This window comes from Ranitomeya imitator, chromosome 4, assembly GCF_032444005.1.
Source record: "Ranitomeya imitator isolate aRanImi1 chromosome 4, aRanImi1.pri, whole genome shotgun sequence".
In the NCBI taxonomy this organism is placed as follows: Eukaryota; Metazoa; Chordata; class Amphibia; order Anura; family Dendrobatidae; genus Ranitomeya; species Ranitomeya imitator.
In genome coordinates this window covers 188,805,718-188,829,995 of record NC_091285.1, presented here as the reverse complement: position 1 = coordinate 188,829,995, position 24,278 = coordinate 188,805,718, and the positions used below count along the sequence as shown (strand labels likewise).

Genomic DNA, 24,278 nt, shown 5'->3' with positions numbered 1-24,278 from the left:
TTCTGCATTGAAAAAGTAAAAACAGTGCTTCTTCCCTTCCCAGCTCTCCCGAGCACCCAAACAGGGGTTTACCCCAACATATGGGGGTATCAGCGTACTCAGGACACATTGGACAATAACTTTTGGGGTCCAATTTCTCCTGTTACCCTTGGGAAAATACAAAACTGGGGGCTAAAAAATAATTTTTGTGGGAAAAAAAGATTTATTTTCATGGCTCTGCTTTATAAACTGTAGTGAAACACTTGGGGGTTCAAAGCTCTCACAACACACCTAGATGAGTTCCTTAGGGGGTCTACTTTCCAAAATGGTGTCACTTTTGGGGGTTTTCAATGTTTAGGCACATCAGGGGCTCTCCAAACGCAACATGGCGTCCCATCTCAATTCCAGTCAATTTTGCACTGAAAAGTCAAACGGCGCTCCTTCCCTTCCGAGCTCTGCCATGCGCCCAAACAGTGGTTTACCTCCACATATGGGGTATCGGCGTACTCAGGAGAAAATGGACCCCAAAAGTTGTTGTACAATTTGTCCAGTTACCCTTGGTGAAATAAAACAAATTGGAGCTGAAATAAATTTTTTGTGAAAAAAAAGTTAAAATATTCATTTTTATTTAAAACATTCCAAAAATTCCTGTGAAACACCTGAAGGGTTAATAAACTTCTTGAATATGGTTTTGAGCACCTTGAGGGGTGCAGTTTTTAGAATGGTGTCACACTTGGTTATTTTTTATCATATAGACCCATAAAAATGACTTCAAATTAGATGTGGTCCCTAAAAAAAAAAAAAAAAAAAAAAAGGGTGTAAAAATGAAAAATTGCTCTTAACCCTATAACGCCCTAACAAAACAAAAAAAAATTGGTTCCAAAATTGTGCTGATACTTATACTTTATACTAGGAAGTTTTTCCTTTTTCTTTTTTTTTTCAACACAATGACGGGAACTTTTTGGTTTTGCATTTTCGTTTTTCGCTCCACTTCTTTCCAGAGCCATAACTTTTTCATTTTTCATCAATATGGCCATGTGAGGGCTTACTTTTTGCTGGATGAGTTGTACTTTTGAAGAACATCAGTGGTTTTAGCATGTCGTGTACTCGGAAACGGGAAAAAAATTCCAAGTGCAGTGAAATTGCAAAAAATAAAAAGTGCAATCCCATACTGTTTTTTTTGTTGTTGTTGGCTTTTTTTACCATGTTCCCTAAGGCTATGTGCACATGTTGCCGATTAGCCTTAGGAATTTCTGGTGCGGATTCTGCCTCTCCTGCAGATTTGTCGCGCTTTTTGTGCGGTTCCGCAGCGTTTTTTCTGCTTTTTTTTTGGGCGGATTTGCTGCGTTTTTTACCTCTGCAGTTTTCTATAATGGAATGGGTACAAAAATGTTGCAGATTCGCAAAAAAATAGTGACATGCTACATCTTTTAAACCGCAGCGGATTTTCCACAAAGTGTGCACAGCATTTTTTTTTCTCATTGATTTACATTGTACTGTAAATCAATTGCGGATCCGCAGCATTTCCGCACCGCAAAAAATGCTGCGGATCCGCAGAGAATCCGCAACGTGTGCACATACTCTAAATGCTAAAACTGACCTGCCATTATGATTCTCCAGGTCATCACGAGTTCTTAGACACTAAACATGTCTAGGTTCTTTTTTATCTAAGTGGTGGTGAAAAAAAATTCCAAAGTCTGCTAAAAAAAATTTTTTTTAAAAAATTGCGCATTATTCTAATACACATAGCGTCTCTATTTTTTGTGATCTAGGGTTGGGTGAGGACTTTTTTTTGTGCGCCGAACTGACATTTTTAATGATTCCATTTGATTGTATTTGTGCAGATACGTTCATTTTATCGCCCATTTTAATGCAATGCCGCCGACCAAAAAAATGTAATTCTGGCATTTTGATTTTTTTTCTCGCTACGCCATTAAACAATCAGCTTCAATTTTTTTATTTTTATTGATAGATCGGGTGATTCTGAACGTGGCGATACCAATTATGTCTGTATGATTTTATTTCTATTGTTTTATTTTGAATGGGCGGAAACTTTTAGGTTTTATTTTTTTTTTTCATATTTGTAATCACTTTTTTTTTTTTTTTTTTACACTTTTGGCATGCTTCAATAGCCTCCATGGGAGGCTAGATGCTGCCACAACTCGATTGCCTTTGCTACAAAGAGGCGATGCAAAGAGACTGCATTGCTATGAGTGCCAACCATAGGGTGGCGCTCACAGCAATCTGGCAACAACCATAGTGGTCTCAAGGAGACCTCTGGTTGTCATGTCGATGCACTGCTGACCTCCGATCACGTGATAGGGGTCAGCGGGCACATGTCAGCTGCTTTGAGGTGGGCTCATCGCCGGAGCCCTTCCCAAAGAGGGGCTTCTGATGTAGGACATACTATCCCGTCCAACGACAGAAAGGGGTTAAAAGGGACCACACCACATGGGACATTTGACTTTAAAAATGGAAAATTTGCTGGAACAATTGGTGGACACCATGTCACGTTTGGAGTGCCCCCGATGTGTCAAAACAGTGAAAATCCCCCAAATGTGACACCATTTTGGAAACTAGACACCTGAGGGAACTGATCTAGATGATGTGTGGTGAGCACATTTAACCCCTCGTGTGTCACAGAAGTTTATAACGTTGAGCAAACAAAAAAAAAAAAACATTTTCCCCATAATAGGATTTAGCCCAAAATATTGCATGCTCATAATGGTAACATGCAAAATTGCACCATATAATTTGTAGTGCAATTTCTCCAGAGTATGCCAATAACCCAAATGAGGTAGAAAACTACTTTTTGGCTGGTGTCAAACTTGCGAATGTGATGCGCGAGTCTCTTGCATCAATACCCGGCACTCGGGACCAGAGCGTTCAGCTGCATGTATTTCTATACAGCCGCACACTCGGGGGTCAGAGTTTCTTCTTGTATTGCACTTGCATGTTGTTTTAGACACGTTTTTACATTTTTCTAAGAGCCAATAAGAATTTTTTTTCTTTTTTACAACAAACTGAGTTCCATTGTTTCCTAACTGCGCCAATACCCTACATGTAATCAGGAATTATTTTTCAGGCACAGTGCAAAGCTCAGAAGGCAAGGAACGCCAGGTTTTACGATTATGGTTTGCAGGTGCCATGACCCACTGAGAGAGCCCATGAGGTTCCAGAACAACAGAACTCCCCCATAAGTGACCCCATTTTACAAACTACACCTCACAATAAATTCATTTAGGGGTGCAGTGATCATATTGACATCACAGGCGAGTCACAGAATTTTATACCATTGAGCAGTGAAGAAAAAAATAACTAGATTTTTAAACACCAAAATTATGCTTTAGCCTCAGATTTTACATTGTCACACAGTATGTGGGTAAAAATGGCACCGTAATTTGTCCCACAATTTCTACTGAATGTGGCAATACCCCAAATGTGGCTGCTGGTTGTCCCCAGATCGTGGGAACTTTCCTAGAAAGCTCCCAGGCTCGAGTTCATAAGAGGCGCCCTCTGCTGGTTGTCCTCATATGAACTCGAGCCTGGGAGCTTTCTAGGAAAGTTCCCACGATCTAGGGACAACCAGCAGAGGGCGCCTCACCGCAAATGAAGGCAAATATAGGTCATTGACCTACTTTACCTTCATTCCCTGGGGTTTTGCAGCCAGGAACAATGCTGCATTAGCAGAGTTCGTGGCTGCAAAATATTTTAACCCCTTCAGATGGATTTACATCGTTGGACGTTACAGATCTGCGGAAGGTATGGATATTGTTGGTTTATAATTTTTTTTTTTGTTACAGATCGAGGGTCTTCAGTGATTGGATTGAGCGTAGAATAAAATATTACAACAACCTTTGTTTTTATTTCATTAAAATAATTTTTAATAATGTGTTTGTGGGTTTTTTAACCCTTTACTAGTATTGGATTAATAATGGATAGGTGTCATAATTGATGCCTCTCCATTATTAATTTGGGTTAATGTCACCTTACAATAGCAAGGTGGCATTAACCCTTCATTACTCCATATCCCACCGCTACACGGGAATGGGAAGAGAGTGGCCAAGTGCCAGAATAGTCACATCTTCCAGATGTGCCTTTTCTGGGGTGGCTGGGGGCAGATGTTTTTAGCCAGGGGGGGTACAATAACCATGGACCCTCTCCAGGCTATTAATATCTGCCCTCAGTCACTGGCTTTACTACTCTGGCGGAGAAAATTGCGCGGGAGCCCACGCCAATTTTTTCCGCCATTTAACCCTTTAATTTAATAGCTAGAACAGCCAACATTAGTAGTGTGGAATATGCAAAAAAAAAAAAGGTGATATGACATGGTTTACTGTATGTAAACCATGTCACATATCATGTCGGGTTTAGGAAGAAGATAGCAAAAGCCGGCAATTGAATTACTGGCTTTAAAGCTATCTAGCGCTGTACGAAGTAATTATATATATATACACATACATATACACATATATGTGTCTCACTGATATAGATTATATATATATATATATATATATATTATATACACACACACACACACACACACACCTATTCTATGTGTACACATTTATTCTACCTATTCTAATGTAAGCTGTCAGTGTGATTTTACTGTACACTGCACTGAATTGTCGGCTTTTCTCTCTAACACCGCTGCAAATTTCGCGCAAGTCACACTGCTGGTCCGTGTGTAATCCATATTTTTCTGGCTTCCATAGACTTTCATTGGCGTTTTTTTTGCTCAATACGGTGACAAACGCAGCATGCTGCGATTTTCTACGGCCGTAGAAAGCCGTATAATACTGATCAGTAAAATACGGCAGATAGGAGCAGGGCATAGAGAATAATTGGGACGTTTGTTAGGCGTGCTTTACGGACGTATTTTCTGCACTCATACGTCCGTAAAACTCGCTAGTGTGACTCCAGCCTTAGGCTGTATGCGTGAGGATACTCTGGTGCTAGGACCAGGAGCAGGTGGTCATATAACCGCAAGCATGCAATTTGCATATTTGCGGCCACATCTCAACTGGACATGTCCAGACTCACTTAATACACTTGCATTAGCTGTACCCATCTAGTTGGCATAGGATCATATGTATGCAAATGGAATCCTTGCGGTCACGCACCCAACGCTCTTGGTGCTGATGCATCCTCACAGCGCACACGATGGGATTCATAAGTCTGCAGTCACTTAGCGTCACTGCAGAATTGTAACCCAAGGCCAGATAACCCTTTAAAAAAAGCATCAAACCCCACAAAACAAAAATCCACCCACACTAAGTGCGAAACGAGTTCCACACCCAATTAGCAATGAGCTTTTTCTGGGCTACTAAGAAAATGTGAGGACCATTAGAATAAATTATACTTTCCAGAGTTAAAATTAGTTATTAGAAAAGATGATTTTTGAAGAAGTTATTTTTCACATTCTTGCTAAAAGCTTTCCTTGAAGGATACGAGGAACTTTAAAGAAAGCAGAGGAATGGCTCTGTCCAATACTTTCCTTCCCTGTCTGGCCACCTGCATAATTACATTTTCTTTTGAGGTTAAAACAAAGATGTTCCATATTAGTAATGTCTGCACACAGCAACATCCCACACTACTTAGATCATTTTGCTACAGTTAATTGGAGATCAACATCATATAGTAGAGGTATAAAATACGGTATGTGCTAGGAGTATAATTAGCTCTTAGATGTTCAAAGTCTTTAGATCACATTATTCTCCACGTTTGAAGATGAAGGTTTTGTAATTTTTCAAGCCCCTAGTATGGAAGGAATTTGGTTGAATTAAATGGGTTTCTGAATCAAAACTCTTAGGTTACAATGTCTTTACAATAATACAACATGCTCTTATATTTTACAACTTCATGGGTAACATTTGTGTTCTGACATGTTCTCGGAGGCAGTGGTTCAGATGAGCGTACAAAATAGTCAGTTTTTTTATTCGGGGAAAAAAAATTGAATAAAAAAAAAAAAAAAAAAAGGACACTTTAAGAGTATTACATCCATATTTATACAACAGTTTAAAGGGAACCTGAGAGAGGATACATAACGCCCAAACCATGGGCAAAATGTATCACCCACTGGCTGCAGCTTCCCAGGCTACGTGTGTGTATAGCCAGAGACCCGTCAGTCCCCGGGGCTTCTCCTTACCTGGCAGTGGGTAAGGAGAAGCCCCCAGGGACTCTCCTGTTTGACTAGTCTACAGCGCTGCCTCGGTCCCTGGCCTTTATTAAAGTAAGGTTTCTCTGGAACACCAGTGCTTCAAAGTCAAACTACCTAAAACCAGTATCTAATGCATACGGTCAACAGTGTGGGCAGCATGCATCAGCTGTCCGGTTCCCTTTACAAACTGTACATGATCGAATACCGTTTACTAGGTTAATAATGGAAATGTAGCTGTAAAAATAGGAGGCAATATGGATCCATATGGGATCTGATTTTATTTTTGTCTTACACACCCATAGACTCGAATAGGCAAGTCTCATCCAAAATGGCTCATCCAACATGGCTACTTGATCGGTGTGAAAAATATAAATCCTCTGATCAGCCCTATTGAATAACAAATTTGGATCATGTGCTATGTGATTTTTAAATCCTGTCTAGGGACAATAGGGAGCGTAGGGTGCAGTCAGGAGAATGCTTAGGGGTCCTTCTTATCCCTGTCATCAGGTCACTCCTTATCTTCTTTCCCTCTTTTGCAACTCACGCTGGGCATTTCCTTAATCCGGTATGACAAATGAGCCCTTGACGTCATGGAGGATGCTTGGACCCACAAGTTTTTCTAAAAGAAGGGGTTACTCAACTGTACTGCCTATGTATTTTCTACGGCTCATTAAAGCTGCAATTACTAATCTGACCTAAATTGATTTCTCTAAATAAATAATAGGTAGGGAAAAGACGCCAATTACTGGCTTATTTACCAGTATAAATATTGAACTGCCAATTCTTAAATAAAAAGAATTAAGTCGTGAAAATTCCAGCAGCAGTCATGAAGAGTTTTTTCTAACTATATTTTAAAAGTTTCTATTAACTGGTCAAACTCAAACAGAACTTTAAATGCTTATAATACACACCAACTTTTGCCTACCTTTGCTTTCCAGGTGTATGAGACATCTGGTCTATTTGACAGTCATACTCCGTTTCAATTTCTCTTAACTCTCCGTTATCACCAAGTGCTCCCCATTCGACATTAATGCACATTTTACCTTCATCTTCCTCTACATTGTCTACATTACCCATTTCTTCCATGTAGCAGACATTAGTACCAGTACCTGAGAAAAAGTAACATTAATCATGAGCTGTAAATCTATTGCTAGAAAAAGTCTCCAAATATTTCCCAGATAACTTACCAACAATAAAGCCAACCTCACAGCTATGATCTTTGTAGCCACAACTCATCATTGTCCCAACTGTGTCATTGACAATGGCAATAACATCAACATTATAATCCTGCAAGAATGAGTAGATAAAGTTACCACTCTAGAAAAAGTCTAATAGTATCAGAGGGCTGCATGCAAGACTTACCCCCCGCCTGTGAACAGCATCTTTTAACAGCTGAACCACATCTTGTCCCTCAACTCCAGAACAGCGAAATCCCTTGGTCCAAGAAATGAGAACGCTCTGTGTAAAAAGAAATGAATCAGAGGGTTGCACCAGATCAACTCATTAGGATTAAAAAAAAAATGTAATGTTGTATTCATAGCATTTGCCACCAAGAAATCTATTACTACATTGGCATGCATGTAAAAGTTTGGGCACCCCTGGTCAAAATGACTTAATGTGAACAGTTAAGCAAATTGAAGGTTAAATCAACTGTCATGTGAGGGAAAGATGAGGGCTCAGTGTCGGAGACCACAAAGTCGGGGACACAACATATTACATAAACATATGTCATAAGTAGTGAAGAGGTTAAGCAGACAATGTGGTCCAGCACAACCATACAGAGTTACTTGCAGCACACATGTGGAAACGGTGTGCCGCATCAGTACCATACGCACAGGTGCCAGTGAAGCAGCGGTACAGTAAGCGCTGTCTCCAGGCACTGAAGACTGCCCTCATCATTCTCCCCTAGCCTGCTGGTACTCAGCGCGAGTAGGGAAGAATGATGAGAGTTCTATTGAAGTAATAACAATGACAGCAGGCTGTGGCTGATGGGACTATCACTCCCATCAGCCTACACCTGCCGCCGCTAATAAACAGTGACAGCAGGAGTGCTGCCCCCCCATTTTTGCCAACCAGACCACCTAAGGCTGGTGTCACATTACCGTGTTTTACGGATGTATGAGAAGTGCAGAAAATACGGATTGCATACGGTACAATGCTTCTCTATGGCCCAGCTCCTATCAGCCGTATTTTACTGATCCGTATTATACGGTCTTCTACGGCCGTAGAAAATCGCAGCATGCTGTGTTTGTCACCGTGTTGCGCCAAAAATGCGCCAATTACACACGGACCAGCAGTGTGACTTGCGAGAAATACGCAGCGGTGTTAGAGAGAAAAGCCGGCAATTCAGTTCGGTGTGCAGTAAAATCACACTGACAGCTTACAATAGAATAGGTAGAATAAATGTGTACTATATATATATATATATATATATATATATATATATATATATATATATATATATATATATATATATATATATATATATATATCATTGAGACACATATATGTATATATATTAATATTTCATCCAGCGCGAGATAGCTTAAAAGCCGGTAATTCAATTGCCGGCTTTTGCCATCTCCTTCCTAAACCAGACATGATATGAGACATGGTTTACATACAGTAAGCCATCTCATATCCCCTTTTTTTGCATATTCCACACTACTAATGTTAGAAGTGTGTATGTGCAAAATTTGGGCTGTCTAGCTATTAAAGGGTTACATGGCGGAAAAAATTGGCGTGGGCTCCCGCGCAATTTTCTACACCAGCGTAGTAAAGCCAATGTCTGAGGGCAGATATTAATAGCCTGGAGAGGGTCAATGGTTATTGCCCCCCCTGGCTAAAAACATCTGCCCCCAGCCACCCCAGAAAAGGTGCATCTGGAAGATGCGCTTATTCTGGCACTTGGCCACTCTCTTCCCATTCCCGTGTAGCATTGGGATATGGGGTAATGAAGGGTTAATGTCACCTTGCTATTGTAAGGGGACATTAAGCCAGATTAATAATGGAGAGGCGTCAATTATGACACCTATCCATTATTAATCCAATAGCATGAAATGGTTAAAAAAAAAAAAAAAAAAAAAAAAACAATATTGCAAAGTATTTTAATGAAATAAACACACAGGTTGTTGTAATATTTTATTCCACTCTCAATCCACCTGAAGACCAATATAATATATAATATAATAAACCAACAATATCTCATACCTTCCGTCGATATGTCCCACAATGTAAATCCATCTGAAGGGGTTAAATTATTTTACAGGCAGGAGCTCTGCTATAATGCAGCTGTGCTCGTGCCTGTAAAACCCCAGGGAATGAATGGAAACTAGGTCAATGACCTGTAGTTACCTTCATTCGCGGTGATGCGCCCTCTGCTGGATGTTCTCATATGACCTCGAGCGTGGGAACTTTTCTGAATATTTTCTCAGCCTCGATGCCTACGGAGGAGATACGGACCACTATTTTGGTGACTTTTCTGCGTATTACGGCCGTAAATTACGGAGCGTATTTTTATACGTTGAGTGTCACGCCGGCCTAAAGCTGATAGCTGGGGGCTGGTATTCTCCGGCTGGATAGGGTCCATTGATACTGACCCCTCCCCCCCCCACCAAGCCTAAAAATAACAGCCTGCAACCACCCAGAAAAGGAAAGTCTTTTAGATGTGACAATTCTGACGCTTTTCCCACTTGCCATGCAGCGTTGGCAGGTGGGGTTCACGTCACCTTGGCATTTTCTGGTGACAAAGCCCACGGCTTAGTAATGGAGATGTGTCTAAAAGACACCATTCTGTTACTTATCCTATAGTTACAAATGCTTCTCACTAAAATAGAATATCAAGAAGTAAATTTCATCTTTTCAATACAAAAAGTAAAACTCCTAGAGTCATTACAAACAGAGTGATCTATTTCAAGTGTTTATTTCTGTTAATGTTGAGGATTATGGCTTACAGCCAATGAAAACCCAAAAGTCATTATCTGAGCAAAATTATAATACTTTATAATGCCAGCTTGAAAAATTATTTTAAAATCCGAAATGTTGGCCTACTGAAATGTATGTTCAGTAATTGCATTCAATACTTGCTTGGGGCTCCTTTTGCATCAATTACTGCATCAATGCGGTGTGGCAAGGCGATCAGCCTATGGCACTGCTGAGGTGTTATGGAAGCCCAGGTTGCGTTGACAGCAGCCTTCAGCTCATCTGCATTGTTGGGTTTGGCATCTCATCTTTTTCTTGACAATACCTTACATATTCTCTGTGGGGTTAAGGTCAGGCGAGTTTGCTGGCCAATCAAGCACAGTGATCCTGTTTTCAAACCAGGCATCGGTACTTTTGGCAGTGTGGACTGGTGCCAAGTCCTGCTGGAGCATGAAATTTCCATCTCCAAAAAGCTTGTCAGCAGAGGAAAGCAGGACGTGCTCTGAAAGATCATGGTACATGGCTATGCCTACTTTGGTCTTGATAAAACACAGTGGACCTACACCAGCAGATGACATGGCTCACCAAACTATCACTTATTGTGGAAACTTCACACTAGACTTCAAGCGGCTTGGATTGTGTGCCTCTCCACTCTTCCTCCAGACTTTTGGACCTTGATTTCCAAACTAAATGCAAAGTTTACTTTCATCTGAAAACACCTTGGACCAATGAGCAACAGTCTAGATCTTTTTCTCCTTGGCCCAGGTAATACGCTTCTGACGCGGTCTATTGATCACGAGTGGCTTGACACAAGAAATGCAACACTTGCAGCCCATGTCCTGGATAAGTCTGTGTGTGGTGGCTTTTGAAGAAAGGACTCCAGGAGCAGTCGGCTCCTTGTGAATTTCTCCCAAGTTTTTGAATGGCTTTTTCTTAAACCTTTTAAGGCCGGTTTCACACGTCAGTGGCTCCGGTACGTGAGGTGTCAGTTTCCTCACGTACCGGAGCCACTGACACACGTAGACACACTAAAAATCAATGCATCTGTGCAGATGTCATTGATTTTTTGCGGACCGTGTCTCCGTGTGCCAAACACGGAGACATGTCAGTGTTCGTGGGAGTGCACGGATTACACGGACCCATTAAAGTCAATGGGTCCATGTAAAACATGTACCGCACATGGACGTTGTCCGTGTGCAATCTGTGTGCCGTGCAGGAGACAGCGCTCCTGCTGTCCACTGGTGCTGAAGCCGCCATTCATATCTTCTCTACAGCAGCGTTTGCTGTAGAGAAAATATGAATAATTGTGTGTAAAAAAAATCAAGATCCCAGCTGTGCTTAAAATACTCACCTGGCTCCCTCGCAGCAGCGTCCTGTCCTGGCCACACCTTGTACCGTATGAGCGGTCATGTGGGGCCGCTCATTTACAGTAATGAATATGCGGCTTCACCCCTATGGGAGGTGGAGCCGCATATTCATGACTAATCGGCGGCCCCACGTGAACGCTCATACAGTACAAGGTGCGGCCAGGACAGGAAGCAGCTCCAGCCAGCGATGGAGCTGGGTGAGTATTTTCATCACAGCGGGGGGGTGCTCAGGGGGTGGGAGCGGGGGGGGGGGGGGGTTCCTGGATCTTGATTTTACACACAATTATTCATATCTTCTCTACAGCAAACGCTGCTGCAGGGAAGATATGAATAGGGCTTCAGCAACAGATGCTGGTGCGTGTGGTACCCAGCACGGTGCGTGTGGTACCCAGTGGGCACATGGGCGGCACACGTGTGCCACACTGATGTGCCACAGAAACGCACTGGCACACGGACACGGATAATTCCGGTACCGATTTTTCCGGTACCGGAATTATCTGGACGTGCGAGACTGGCCTAAGGCTGCAGTTATCCCGGTTGCTTGTGTACCTTTTCCTACCATACTTTTTCCTTCCACTCAACTTTCCATTAATATGCTTTGATACAGTACTCTGAACAGCCAGCTTATTTAACAATGACCTTTTGTGGCTTACCCTCCTTGTGGAGGAATTCAATGACTGCCTTCTGGATATCTGTCAAGTCAGAAGTCTTCCCCATGATTGTGGGACCTACTGAAGCTTTTGCAGGCGTTTTTGTTAATTATTCTAATTCACTGAGATAACATCATTGTGGACACTCCTCCTGTCCTGTATATATACACACACACACACACTGCACAGTACCACTCCTCCTGTCCTGTATATATACACACACACACACACTGCACAGTACCAATCCTCCAGATCTGTATATATACACTGCACAGTACCACTCCTCCAGTACTGTATATATACACACACACTGCACAGTACCAATCCTTCTGTCCTGTATATATACTCTGCACAGTACCGCTCCTCCTGTCCTGTATATATACACTGCACAGTACCACTCCTCCAGTCCTGTATATATATATTCACTGCACAGTACCACTCCTCCAGTACTGTATATATACACACTGCACAGTACCAATCCTTCTGTCCTGTATATATACTCTGCACAGTACCACTTCTCATGTCCTGTATATATACACACTGCAGAATTTACAATAGCCATCACTCGTGAAAGAAGTGAAATCTGGCATTGTACCATACCTATATTTCTCTGCTGTATCTTTGCATCATGAATCGTGGTATGTGTTAAAGGGGGGGCGGGGGGGTTGGGGGAGTCCACAGACTTTCGCCCGGGGCCCTCAAAAGCTTGGAGCTGGTCCTGTGTACAGTAGTATACCATATTTCCCTGATCCACATTGTCAGTGATTCCATCATAGAAGGAAATTTGATTAGTCTGGCATGACTTGTACACTGCAAATCCATGCTGGCTCTGGCTAATTACTGTATTCTTATCCACGTGCTTACATACATGCGGTTTAATAATTTGTTCAAATCTCTTTCCCCGTATAGAAATTACGAGCCTTGTCACCTGACTTAGGATGAAAGCAAAACCAGAGGAGCATTGCGGCTTGAGGCTATGTGCACATGCTGCAGAAAGGTGTGCAGATTTTTCCCACACTGATTTTGGTAAATCCGCACTGCGGATTTTCTGCGGGATTACCAAGCTTTTTCTGCGGATTTCACTTGCGGTTTTACACCTGCGGAATAAACAAGGTTACTTTTCCGCACGTTTTTTTTCGCAGCATGTGCACTGTGGATTTGTTTTTTTAAAGGTTTACATGGTACTGTAAACTCAGGGAAAACTGATGCGAATCCACAGCAGCCAATCCGCTGCGGATGCGCAGAGTGTACACATACCCTAAAAGTTTCTTCATGTCGCTATGCTTGACATGTCCACATTACCCCTTGAGTACCCTAGAATGTAATTCATCTGGAAGAGGAGATTTAACCCCCTTTCTGACGTCGGATGGGATAGTACATGTGATGTCAGAAGCCTCGCTTTTGAGGTGGGCTCTGACAGTGAGCCCACCTCAAAGCTGCAACATGTCAACTGTTTTCAACAGCTGATATGTGCCTGCAATAGGTGTGGTTGGAATCATGATCCGCCCGCTCCTATTAACTAGTTAAATGCCGCTGTCAAACCGACAGCAGCATTTTTAATGCGCGCTTCTGGCCATCAGGCTGGAAATACAAGCACCGCTGACCCCCCATAATGTGACCGGGGGTCAACGGTGCATCAGCATGACAACCAGAGGTCTCCTTGAGACCACTATGGTTGTTGATGCCAGATTGCTGTGAGCGCCATCTTGTGGTCCGCGCTCATAGCAATGCAGTAATTCTGTTATAGGGTGATCTGAGCATTGCCTCTATGTAGCGGAGCCAATCAAGTTATGGCAGCTTCTAGCCTCACATGGAGGCTATTGAAGCATGCTAAACAATAAAAAAAGTAATAAAAAATATGAAACAAATAAAACTAAAGTTCAATATTAAACAGATTAGGCGCTCACCCTAAGAAACCACAACAATCTTTAGCTGCTGGGATACAGACAGTAGTACCAACTGTGTCAAGAATCATAAACCATGTAATACAATATTGAACCCGCGCTTAAGGGTAAACCAGAAAAAAAAAATACTTCACGTAGGTCTGGCTACACAGTACACCAAAGCCTTCACTTTTACTATGGTAGGTACCTGTGTAAATACCAACAAATCCCTCTGATGGCCAGAACACTAACACATCCGTATGTTATATTATTCTACTGCTACCAGCAGTAGGACTGTGTGTAGCTGCAAGCTTACCTGTGAGTCATTGTTGCTGCAGCGTGCGATGAACTTTCGTGTCTGCAAGGTGCCGGCCCGCTGTTTGGAAGCAAGCATGCAAGGGCTACGGGCGGCAACATATGCACCGGATCGTGAGGCGCGATATGCAGCAAGGAAAGCTCCGGCTGGTAGCGTCCCTAGGTATCGCGTGGGGCAAAAAGGAACATGGCTGATAGACCCCACCTACTTGTGACGTCACGTTCAGAATGGAGGGCAGAGGTGCTCAAAACAACAAATGGAGCTAACCAACGCGTTTCGAAGAGCCACGCTCTTCTTCCTCAGGGTTACTGCTCCCTGGAAGGTCCCTTACATATATACTCTCAAGTTGAGTTTGTGCGCCACCCATTCTTTTAACGCCCAACCACCCAGTGCCTGTGTGTTCATGCATTCACACCCCAACACTGAATCCAAGACCTTGATCTATGGTTCTAAATGTGACGGAAGATGAAATTTACAAAAATGCCTGTTATATTCATCAACTGCCTTATTCTGTGTTCGCTACATACATTTTAAAACCAAAATTTTATTTATAACATTAAAACGTGAATACTCTCCCCAAGTCCAACCTAATTCCAGCTATACGGTTATTTATAGTATATAAAATATTGTTATTACAACTAAAACGGGGAACAGTTAAAGTCAAATAGTAGGACTTAAAAATTTTTCTAAAATGTACAGACAAAATACACATACGGTATATATAAATAAAAAAAACATTTTCCCCTAGGACCCCAGATAGGGCCTAGACACATACAATCCAATTCTAATTTATTTTTGTTCCTCTACTTTAGTGTCCATCGACCTATATGTAGGTTAGTAATCCTAGAAATGTTTCTGAAAATGTTTAAAAATATTTCAAAAATATTTAAAGTATCCTAAAGATAATTTTGGAAACTTTTTTTTTAAAGTTTTTTTAAAAAGCAAATTGTTCCAACTCCTGATTAAGGCCCTTTGGGGCCAAACTATCCAGAGTAAATATCCATTGCGTTTCTGCCCTGGACATACTTCGAATATAATCGCCCCCTCTTGGGTTCTGACGGACCATTTGAATGCCCGTAAAAAACACCCCTTTTGCCTATCTTTTATGCGTATCCAAAAGAGGACGTGACAAATGGTTCCAGTGTGGCCCTTTTGGATGTTTTTCAAGTGTTCTTTTATTCGTGTTGTAAGGCACCGCTTGGTACGTCCCACGTAAAGTTTGTTGCATGGACACTGGATCAGGTATATAACCCTTGATGACAAACAGGTGATTTTCTTCTTTGATGGTGAATTCCCTGGTTCTACTCGAGTTTAAATGTCAACTGTCATCTACAAAACAAAAGTTCAGATCACCCCCCTTTCGTCAGATTCAAAATAAAACAAAAATAAAATCAAACACACATATTTGGTATCGCCGCATTCAGAATTGCCAGTTCCATCAACAACAAAAAAGGATTAACCTGAACGCTACAGACGCAGTCTGCTGCATTCATCTTTTAACTTCCATCTTTTAAATTACATCTTTTTAATTATGTATTTGAATTAAACTGAATTGGATGGGAATTGACTGGAAGGTAACAGAACACCAACCACTACAATGTTTCGGTTTCTTTTCTCTTTCACCCCCATACTATTTTCCTTTTTACAATCTCCTGCAATCCATCCACCTAGTAAGGAACTAGTCATTTCTTTCTCCATCCTCCCCAGCCATCTCACCTTCTCCTCAGAACTGTTCCTCCACATACAATCCTTTTTCTCCAGACACACACAGCCGCATCATGTCCTATCCTGCTCCCACCTTCTAATGCTCTGTCTGCTACTCCTCATTGCTGTGACATATTCCCAAAATCCCGGCCCTCCCCAACACATCCCCACACTCGTTTCTAACCCCCTGCCATGATCCTCTGCACGTTTTCTAAACTATGACAACCTCATACCCATTCATCCAGCCCCCGGTCCACTTACCTGGAGCACTATGGAACAAACGCTCCGTCTGCAACAAACTGCCATTTATCCATGACCTCTTCATCATCAACAAACTCTCCTTCCTCGGCCTCACCGAAACCTGGCTCACCCCCTCTGACTCGGCCTCTTCAGCTGCGCTTTCCTATGGCGGATTCCACCTCTCACACCCCTCGCCCCAGCAACAAACGTGGTGGAGGAGTTGGCTTGCTCCTGTCCAACACCTGCTCCTTCACTCCAATCCCGCTACCACCCTCCGCTACTCTTCCCTCGTTTGAGGTGCACTCTGTCCGCATCTATTACCCCTCCAACCTCTAGCTGGCTGTCATCTACCGCCCCCCAGAACTAGCCATCTCCACCTTTCTCGACCACTTCACCACCTGGCTACTTCATTTCCTCTCTGTTGACATCCCCACTATTATCCTGGGTGATTTCAATATCCCCATTAACACTTCCACCTCAGCTGCCTCTAAACTTTTATCACTGACTGACTCCTTTGGCCTCACTCAATGGTCCTCTGAGGCCACTTACAAAGATGGCCACACTCTGGGCCTCATCTTCACCCACCTCTGCTCCCTTACTAATCTCATTAACACACCCCTCCCCCTGTCTGACCACAACCTACTGACATTCTCTTCCTTCTCCTAGTGTGCAACCCCCACTCCACAAACTCCCTTGCAGAAATCTCAAACATCTCAACTTACAATCACTCTCCGTCTTACAGACATAGCTTCCCTTCATGACACAGATGCTGCTGCCACTTTTTATAACACCACAATAACAGCAACACTCAATTCGGCCGCCCCGCTCATGCATAGTAAAACTCGTACACAACAGGCAGCCCTGGCTGACCAAAGAATTGAGATGGGCTTCCAGGATCACTGAGCGGAGATGGAAGCAATCCCGCTCTGCCGACCACTTCACTATATACAAGCAGTCCCTCACCAGCTTCAAGTCTGTGCTGCAAAAAAAAACTTACTTCTCATCTCTCATATCCTCCCTGTCTCACAACCCTAAACAGCTTTTCAACACTTTCAATTCTCTACTCCGTCCCCCAGCCCCTCCTCCCTCATTTCTACTGAAGACTTCGCCTTTTTCTTTAAACAGAAGATCGATATGATCAGAGAAAGCTTTGGCCCACAGCGCCCACTGCCCCTCTTAGCTGCCCAACCCTGCTCCTCCAAAACCAGCTTCTCCACCATGACAGAAGATCAGCTCTCCACCCTCCTGTCAAGATCACACCTCACCACCTGCACGCTCGACCCGCTCCCGCCCCACCTCATCCCTAACCTTTCCACGGTCTTCATCCCAACCCTAACGCACCTCTTCAACCTCTCGCCAAGATCACACCCACACTCAAAAAGCTTTCCCTCGACCCATCCTCTGTGTCTAGCTATCGCCCGATATCTCTTCTCCCTTATGCCTCCAAATTGCTGGAGCAACACGTCCATCTTGAGTTGTCCTCCCACCTCTCCTCCTGGTCCCTCTTTGATCGGTTACAATCTGGCTTCCTTTCCCATCACTCAACTGAGACTGCCCTAACTTAAGTTACCAATGACCTACTAACTGCCAGGAGCAAGCGACACTACTCTGTCCTCCTGTGGTGCGCATTAGTATAATACACCCCATAGTCCTCCATGTATTATAAACAAGCAAAATGCTATATATTCATCGAGTGATTGGATTGTTTATGTTCTCAACAGCACATCGCCGGTGTAAACTGTAGATGTGCTGCTGATAACATGATACTGTATGGGGACAGATTGATCTGCTAGTGTTAGTTCTGTTCCTTTCATTCTTTTAAAGATGGTGGAAAGAGGCCGGGAAACAAGCGTTGAACGATTTCAATATTGTCAATCACACTCGTTTAGCATCTGGAACTCAGCGCATGTAAATACAACCAAAATGTTTTGGTGTGATGTGCAATATGTCAGCAATTGGGGCCACATTTTAAACTTTGCCTAAGGCCCCAATTTGCCTAATACCGGCCCTGCAAAGAGAATTATATTCTTCTTTAGATATGTCCCCCATTTTCCATTTGATATCCAGTTCTTTATTCCTTTTTATCTTTTGAAAGAAAATTGTTCAGAAACTTTATCTTTTGCTGACACAGTACTTTTGCATTACAGATTGCTGTAGATAAGTCTTGAGGCCGGTGGCCTTAGCTAATACGCGAATTTTGGGGTGACAGATTCCCTTTAACTTTAGGCCTTTTATAGATCATTTCATCTTCAACTTGTTAACTGTTCACCATGAATTGTAATTTTGACCAAGGGTGCCCAAACTGTTACATGCCACTGTATGTACCCCCAAACACTGCTACTACTTAGACATCTTTTACTCCAGTATATTGCAATTTTAGTAGAGGGGAAAAAAAATACCTAGTAGAACATCATATAGAAAACCCAATCTAAATACAATATTCGACAACAAATATACAAAACTATAGAAGAGTTATGGCATAAGCATCCCCCTAGACAGAACTCCTTTTCTTCTGCATGTCTCTGACTTCAATTGATGAAAAATACCTGGATTTTAAGCACCTTGGATGCAGTTCAGCAAATCTGTAGCATCTTATAGATCACATAAACATTTAGCATTGGTGAACTTATCAAAGTAAAAAAGACATACTAACAATATATATTGTTAGTTGTATTTCAAGCAAACGCCATAATTAACATTAAATGTCATGTAGTACATTTTATATGAAAAAAATGATGGCATTTGCATAGCATTAAAATAAGTTGTGTATCAAGGTGGTATCTCCACACATAATTCTGCTCATTAATCAACCTTATCAAAATGAGAAGGATAGGGCCTATATTTTATTAAGAATCAAAAGGTTTTCAAACACATTCCACAATATTAGAATAAGGCCACATTCACACGGCAGTATTTCACATCAGTATTTGCAAGCCAATACCAGGTGTAGGTGAAAAATGTAGGAATGGTGCAAGTTTTTCTATTATACTTTTTTTCCCTGATTGTTCCTATTGGTTTTGGCTTAAAAATTCTGGTGTGAAATAATGACCAAAATACTGCCGTGTGAACATAGACATGGATAATTTCTATGTGAACCATTCTTACCTTGTCCAACTGACTTTGCTGACAAGGGAATGAAAACGTGAATCCAAGTGGGAAAATTCTGTTTTTGAGGTTTCGTTTTTCAAGGAAACGGCCAAGACATTCAGCAACGTGATCAAACAGCTGTGGAGAAAATAACCTTGTAAAAAAGATTTCAATATTTTGCATTTGTACCCTAATGTTGTATGTTTAATAGTGATGAGTGAGTATACTCGTTACTCGAGATTTCCTAAGCATGCTCGGAGATTTGCATGTAGCATACCATGGCATGGGAGACAGGTACAGTGGGGCAAAAAAGTATTTAGTCAGTCAGCAATAGTGCAAGTTCCACCACTTAAAAAGATGAGAGGCATCTGTAATTTGCATCATAGGTAGACCTCAACTATGGGAGACAAACTGAGAAAAAAAAAAAAAAAAAACAGAAAATCACATTGTCTTTTTAACAATTTCTTTGCATATTATGGTGGAAATTAAGTATTTGGTCAGAAACAAAATTTCATCTCAATACTTTGTAATATATCCTTTGTTGGCAATGACAGAGATCAAACGTTTTCTGTAAGTCTTCACAAGGTTGCCACACACTGTTGTTGGTATGTTGGCCCATTCCTCCATGCAGATCTCCTCTAGAGCAGTGATGTTTTTGGCTTTTCGCTTGGCAACACGGACTTTCAACTCCCTCCAAAGGTTTTCTATAGGGTTGAGATCTGGAGACTGGCTAGGCCACTCCAGGACCTTGAAATGCTTCTTACGAAGCCACTCCTTCGTTGCCCTGGCGGTGTGCTTTGGATCATTGTCATGTTGAAAGACCCAGCCACGTTTCATCTTCAATGCCCTTGCTGATGGAAGGAGGTTTGCACTCAAAATCTCACGATAAATGGCCCCATTCATTCTTTCATGTACCCGGATCAGTCGTCCTGGCCCCTTTGCAGAGAAACAGCCCCAAAGCATGATGTTTCCACCACCATGCTTTACAGTAGGTATGGTGTTTGATGGATGCAACTCAGTATTCTTTTTCCTCCAAACACGACAAGTTGTGTTTCTACCAAACAGTTCCAGTTTGGTTTCATCAGACCATAGGACATTCTCCCAAAACTCCTCTGGATCATCCAAATGCTCTCTAGCAAAATTCAGGCGGGCCCGGACATGTACTGGCTTAAGCAGTGGGACATGTCTGGCACTGCAGGATCTGAGTCCATGGTGGCGTAGTGTGTTACTTATGGTAGGCCTTGTTACATTGGTCCCAGCTCTCTGCAGTTCATTCACTAGGTCCCCCCGCGTGGTTCTGGGATTTTTGCTCACCGTTCTTGTGATCATTCTGACCCCACGGGGTGGGATTTTGCGTGGAGCCCCAGATCGAGGGAGATTATCAGTGGTCTTGTATGTCTTCCATTTTCTAATTATTGCTCCCACTGTTGATTTCTTCACTCCAAGCTGGTTGGCTATTTCAGTCTTCCCAGCCTGGTGCAGGGCTACAATTTTGTTTCTGGTGTCCTTTGACAACTCTTTGGTCTTCACCATAGTGGAGTTTGGAGTCAGACTGTTTGAGGGTGTGCACAGGTGTCTTTTTATACTGATAACAAGTTTAAACAGGTGCCATTACTACAGGTAATGACTGGAGGAAAGAGGAGACTCTTAAAGAAGAAGTTACAGGTCTGTGAGAGCCAGAAATCTTGATTGATTGTTTCTGACCAAATACTTATTTTCCACCATAATATGCAAAAATGTAAAAAACACAGACAATGTGATTTTCTGGATTTTTTTTTCTCAGTTTGTCTCCCATAGTTGAGGTCCACCTATGATGTAAATTACAGACGCCTCTCATCTTTTTAAGTGGTGGAACTTGCACTATTGCTGACTGACTAAATACTTTTTTGCCCCACTGTACCTCACCCACAGCTACTGCTCCCTGCCATGTGACAAGAGCAATGAGTGCTACAAAAAAAAAAAAAAAAGGGGTCCGAAAAAAAATAAAATTATATATATATATATATATATATATATATATATATATATATATATATATATATATATATATATATATATATATACACACACACACACACACAGTCAGTATTGTATTGCATATACAGTAGTGTCAAGCGTCAGTAATACTATGACACTGTGGGTGCCACAAGGTGATAAGAGTATTCAAAATGTTTATCAGTTGGAAATTCCCATGCTGGGTGTCCAAGAGCAAAAGATTGAAGAATAATGTTAGATGTACCTCAGGACAATATCTGGTAAAGCAAAACATAAGATCATCTTTGAAAATGCAAGGGGTTTTTTTCCCCCATGGTAAGTTTTTGATACTTTCATCTCTAGCATTTTATCCCCCATTCACCCTTTACCAGATTTAGAATCTACTTAATTAAGGAGGAGATTTGGGATGCCCTCCAATCAAAATTATTATTTCACAATGCTTATGTTAATGCAATAGTGAAATGCCAACATCATATAGTTTAGTAAACATACGATCCATATAAATTTAAGGGAAACAAGATTGTATACATCTAAATAAAGGAATTTGGGATTTTTGCAAAACCAACTTCACTTAAAATGCAATTTAGGAGTGTGCAATAAAAGGAGTTTTATCAAGATAAATATCAACATTTTGCCTAAATATCAAATCTCTAGACTTTCCCCAACAAGCAGTCTTTCAGAATGTGATCCGTAGCCCTGCTCTTACTATGGTCTTCAAGTGCTGCATCTGTTGTCTACATGTGGCCCAATAGTAAGGCTACGTCTTCGCAAGATAAATAGACATGCTGCGGTCTGGAAAGACGCGCCGCATGTCTGTCTCCTCAGGGAAGCAGGTGTCGTCCACTCACACATAGTGGAGATGGGATCTCTTGAAGTCCCATCCACTATGCTGTAACATCTGGCCACTGTGGGTGTGCGCAGAGTCGAACCCGCAGTGTTTACTGACCATGGGAACATACCCTAACGTTATGTTCTCACCATAAGTTTTTGGTCAGTTTTTGACACTGCGGAATTTCTGCATCAATTATGTAAACTACCGTAGGTTGCTTGAAGATTTTCATTGCATTTGTGTGGTTTTTAACGTGTGTTTTTACCACAGCAGTTTGTCTCTTTTTGGTGTGTCAAGCTTTACATAAAGCGGCTATTTGTTTTTTTTAATACTGCTTGGTGTTTGGCTTTGACAAAACTTTATTGATTTACTTTGGTGTTGATTACATGCATCAGCACAGAAAACACAGTGTACTTACAATAGAACTTGACATGCTGCAGGGCTGAAACACGCAACGCAGGTCAGTGTACACTGAGCAAGATAAAAGCACAGTAGGCATGAGATTTCTATAAATTCCATCCACTTTGCTAGAACTGTGAGACACTGGAGTTTTGACATGGCAAAAACATACAGCATCAAAAATGCACCAAAAGACCCCCAAAATCTTCTCGTGGGAAGGTAGCCTAAGGCCTCATTCAGAAGTCCGATTTTTCTCACATAAAGATGGACAGATTATTCGGAGTAGACTTAGCAAAGTGTGGTTTGTGTGTCATCCATTTTTCTCATAAGTGGAAAAATATGGAAAGACAAAAAGAAAGTTTTTCCATCTTCTCATTTATGACAGTCCGTGAAAATAGGACCACACTTGGATGACCTTTCTACTGAGTGCAGTGATTCTATATCTGACTTACACTTGGATGTCAACTGAGTGTGGTCTGATGTTTTGACAGAGCCATTTACTTGCATCACAATTTTGATCCAACCCATGGTTCAAGATTGGACACATGTCTGCGAAATCATAAGCATATGAATGGCTCCACAGACTATCACAAGTACGAGTGTTATCCATGAAAACCACAGGCAACTCCTAGGAGAAGGTTTCTCGGTTTTCTTAACATTTTAAAAATGTACCTTTTGCCCAGTTCCGGTCATTATATCTTCCGCAATGTCATAAACTTCATTATCCATCTCTACTCCACGAGAGCCATCCAATGGGACGTAAACAATTCGGAATTTGGCTCCTCCAAGATCCAGCACCAGGAATTCACCACATTCTGTAAGAAAATTAAACAATGGATAAAATTGAAAAAAAAAATTATTGGTCAACCTAGGTAATCTGGCTGTCAGCGCAAACTGTTAGGCCTTGGTCACACTAGCGTGTTTTACAGACGTATGAGAGGCCCAGAAAATACGCATTGCACACGGTACAATGATTCTCTATGGCCCAGCTCCTATCTGCCATATTTTACGCATCCGTATTATACGGCAGTAGAAAATCGCAGCATGCTGCGTTTTTCAGCGTATTGCACAAAAAATACGTCAATGAAAGTCAATGGGGGCGAGAAAAATACGGATTACACACGGACCAACAATGTGACTTGCGAGAAATACGCAGCGGTGTTCTATAGAAAAGCCGGCAATTCAGCGTGGTGTACAGTAAAATCACACTGACAGGTTAGAATAGAATAGCTAAAATAAATGTCTGTCTACACATAGTATAGGTAATATCTAATATATAAAGCTGAATGTGTGTGTGTATATATATATATATATATATATATATATATATATATATATATATATATATATATATATATATATATATATATGAATGTGTATATATATATATATATATATACAGTGTGTGTGTGTGTGTGTGTGTGTGTGTGTGTGTGTGTGTGTGTGTGTGTGTGTGTGTGTGTGTGTGTGTGTGTGTGTGTGTGTGTGTGTGTGTGTGTGTGTGTGTGTGTCAGGGATTGGCATCTGCACTGTCGCAGCTACAGCCACAAAATTTTGCACAGTCACACGTCTGGACCCTGAGAGCGTCATAGGCTATGTTGTGAGGTGAAATTTTAACTCCGTGCTTTCCAATTCACCAAACAATTTTGCCCCTATCTACATAATGCGAAAAAATGAAAGGAAAAGTGTAGGAGGCAAATTGACAGCTGCCAGATGTGAACAAGGGGGACTTAAAGAATGAGAGCGAT

General features: G+C 41.7%; 1 protein-coding gene across 1 annotated transcript in view; it reads right to left on the bottom strand.

The window, feature by feature from the left end:
• The window catches only part of HK3 (hexokinase 3), a 156,545-nt gene that overhangs the window by 31,207 nt on the left and 101,060 nt on the right, over positions 1 to 24,278 (bottom strand). Inside the window, exons 4-8 of the mRNA XM_069764182.1 lie at positions 23,203 to 23,345; positions 19,326 to 19,445; positions 7,502 to 7,597; positions 7,327 to 7,426; positions 7,065 to 7,248 (exon numbers count right to left, since the gene is read on the bottom strand). Of these exons, the coding sequence (XP_069620283.1) occupies positions 7,065 to 7,248; positions 7,327 to 7,426; positions 7,502 to 7,597; positions 19,326 to 19,445; positions 23,203 to 23,345 (643 nt within the window). The remainder of the gene's footprint in view (positions 1 to 7,064; positions 7,249 to 7,326; positions 7,427 to 7,501; positions 7,598 to 19,325; positions 19,446 to 23,202; positions 23,346 to 24,278) is intronic.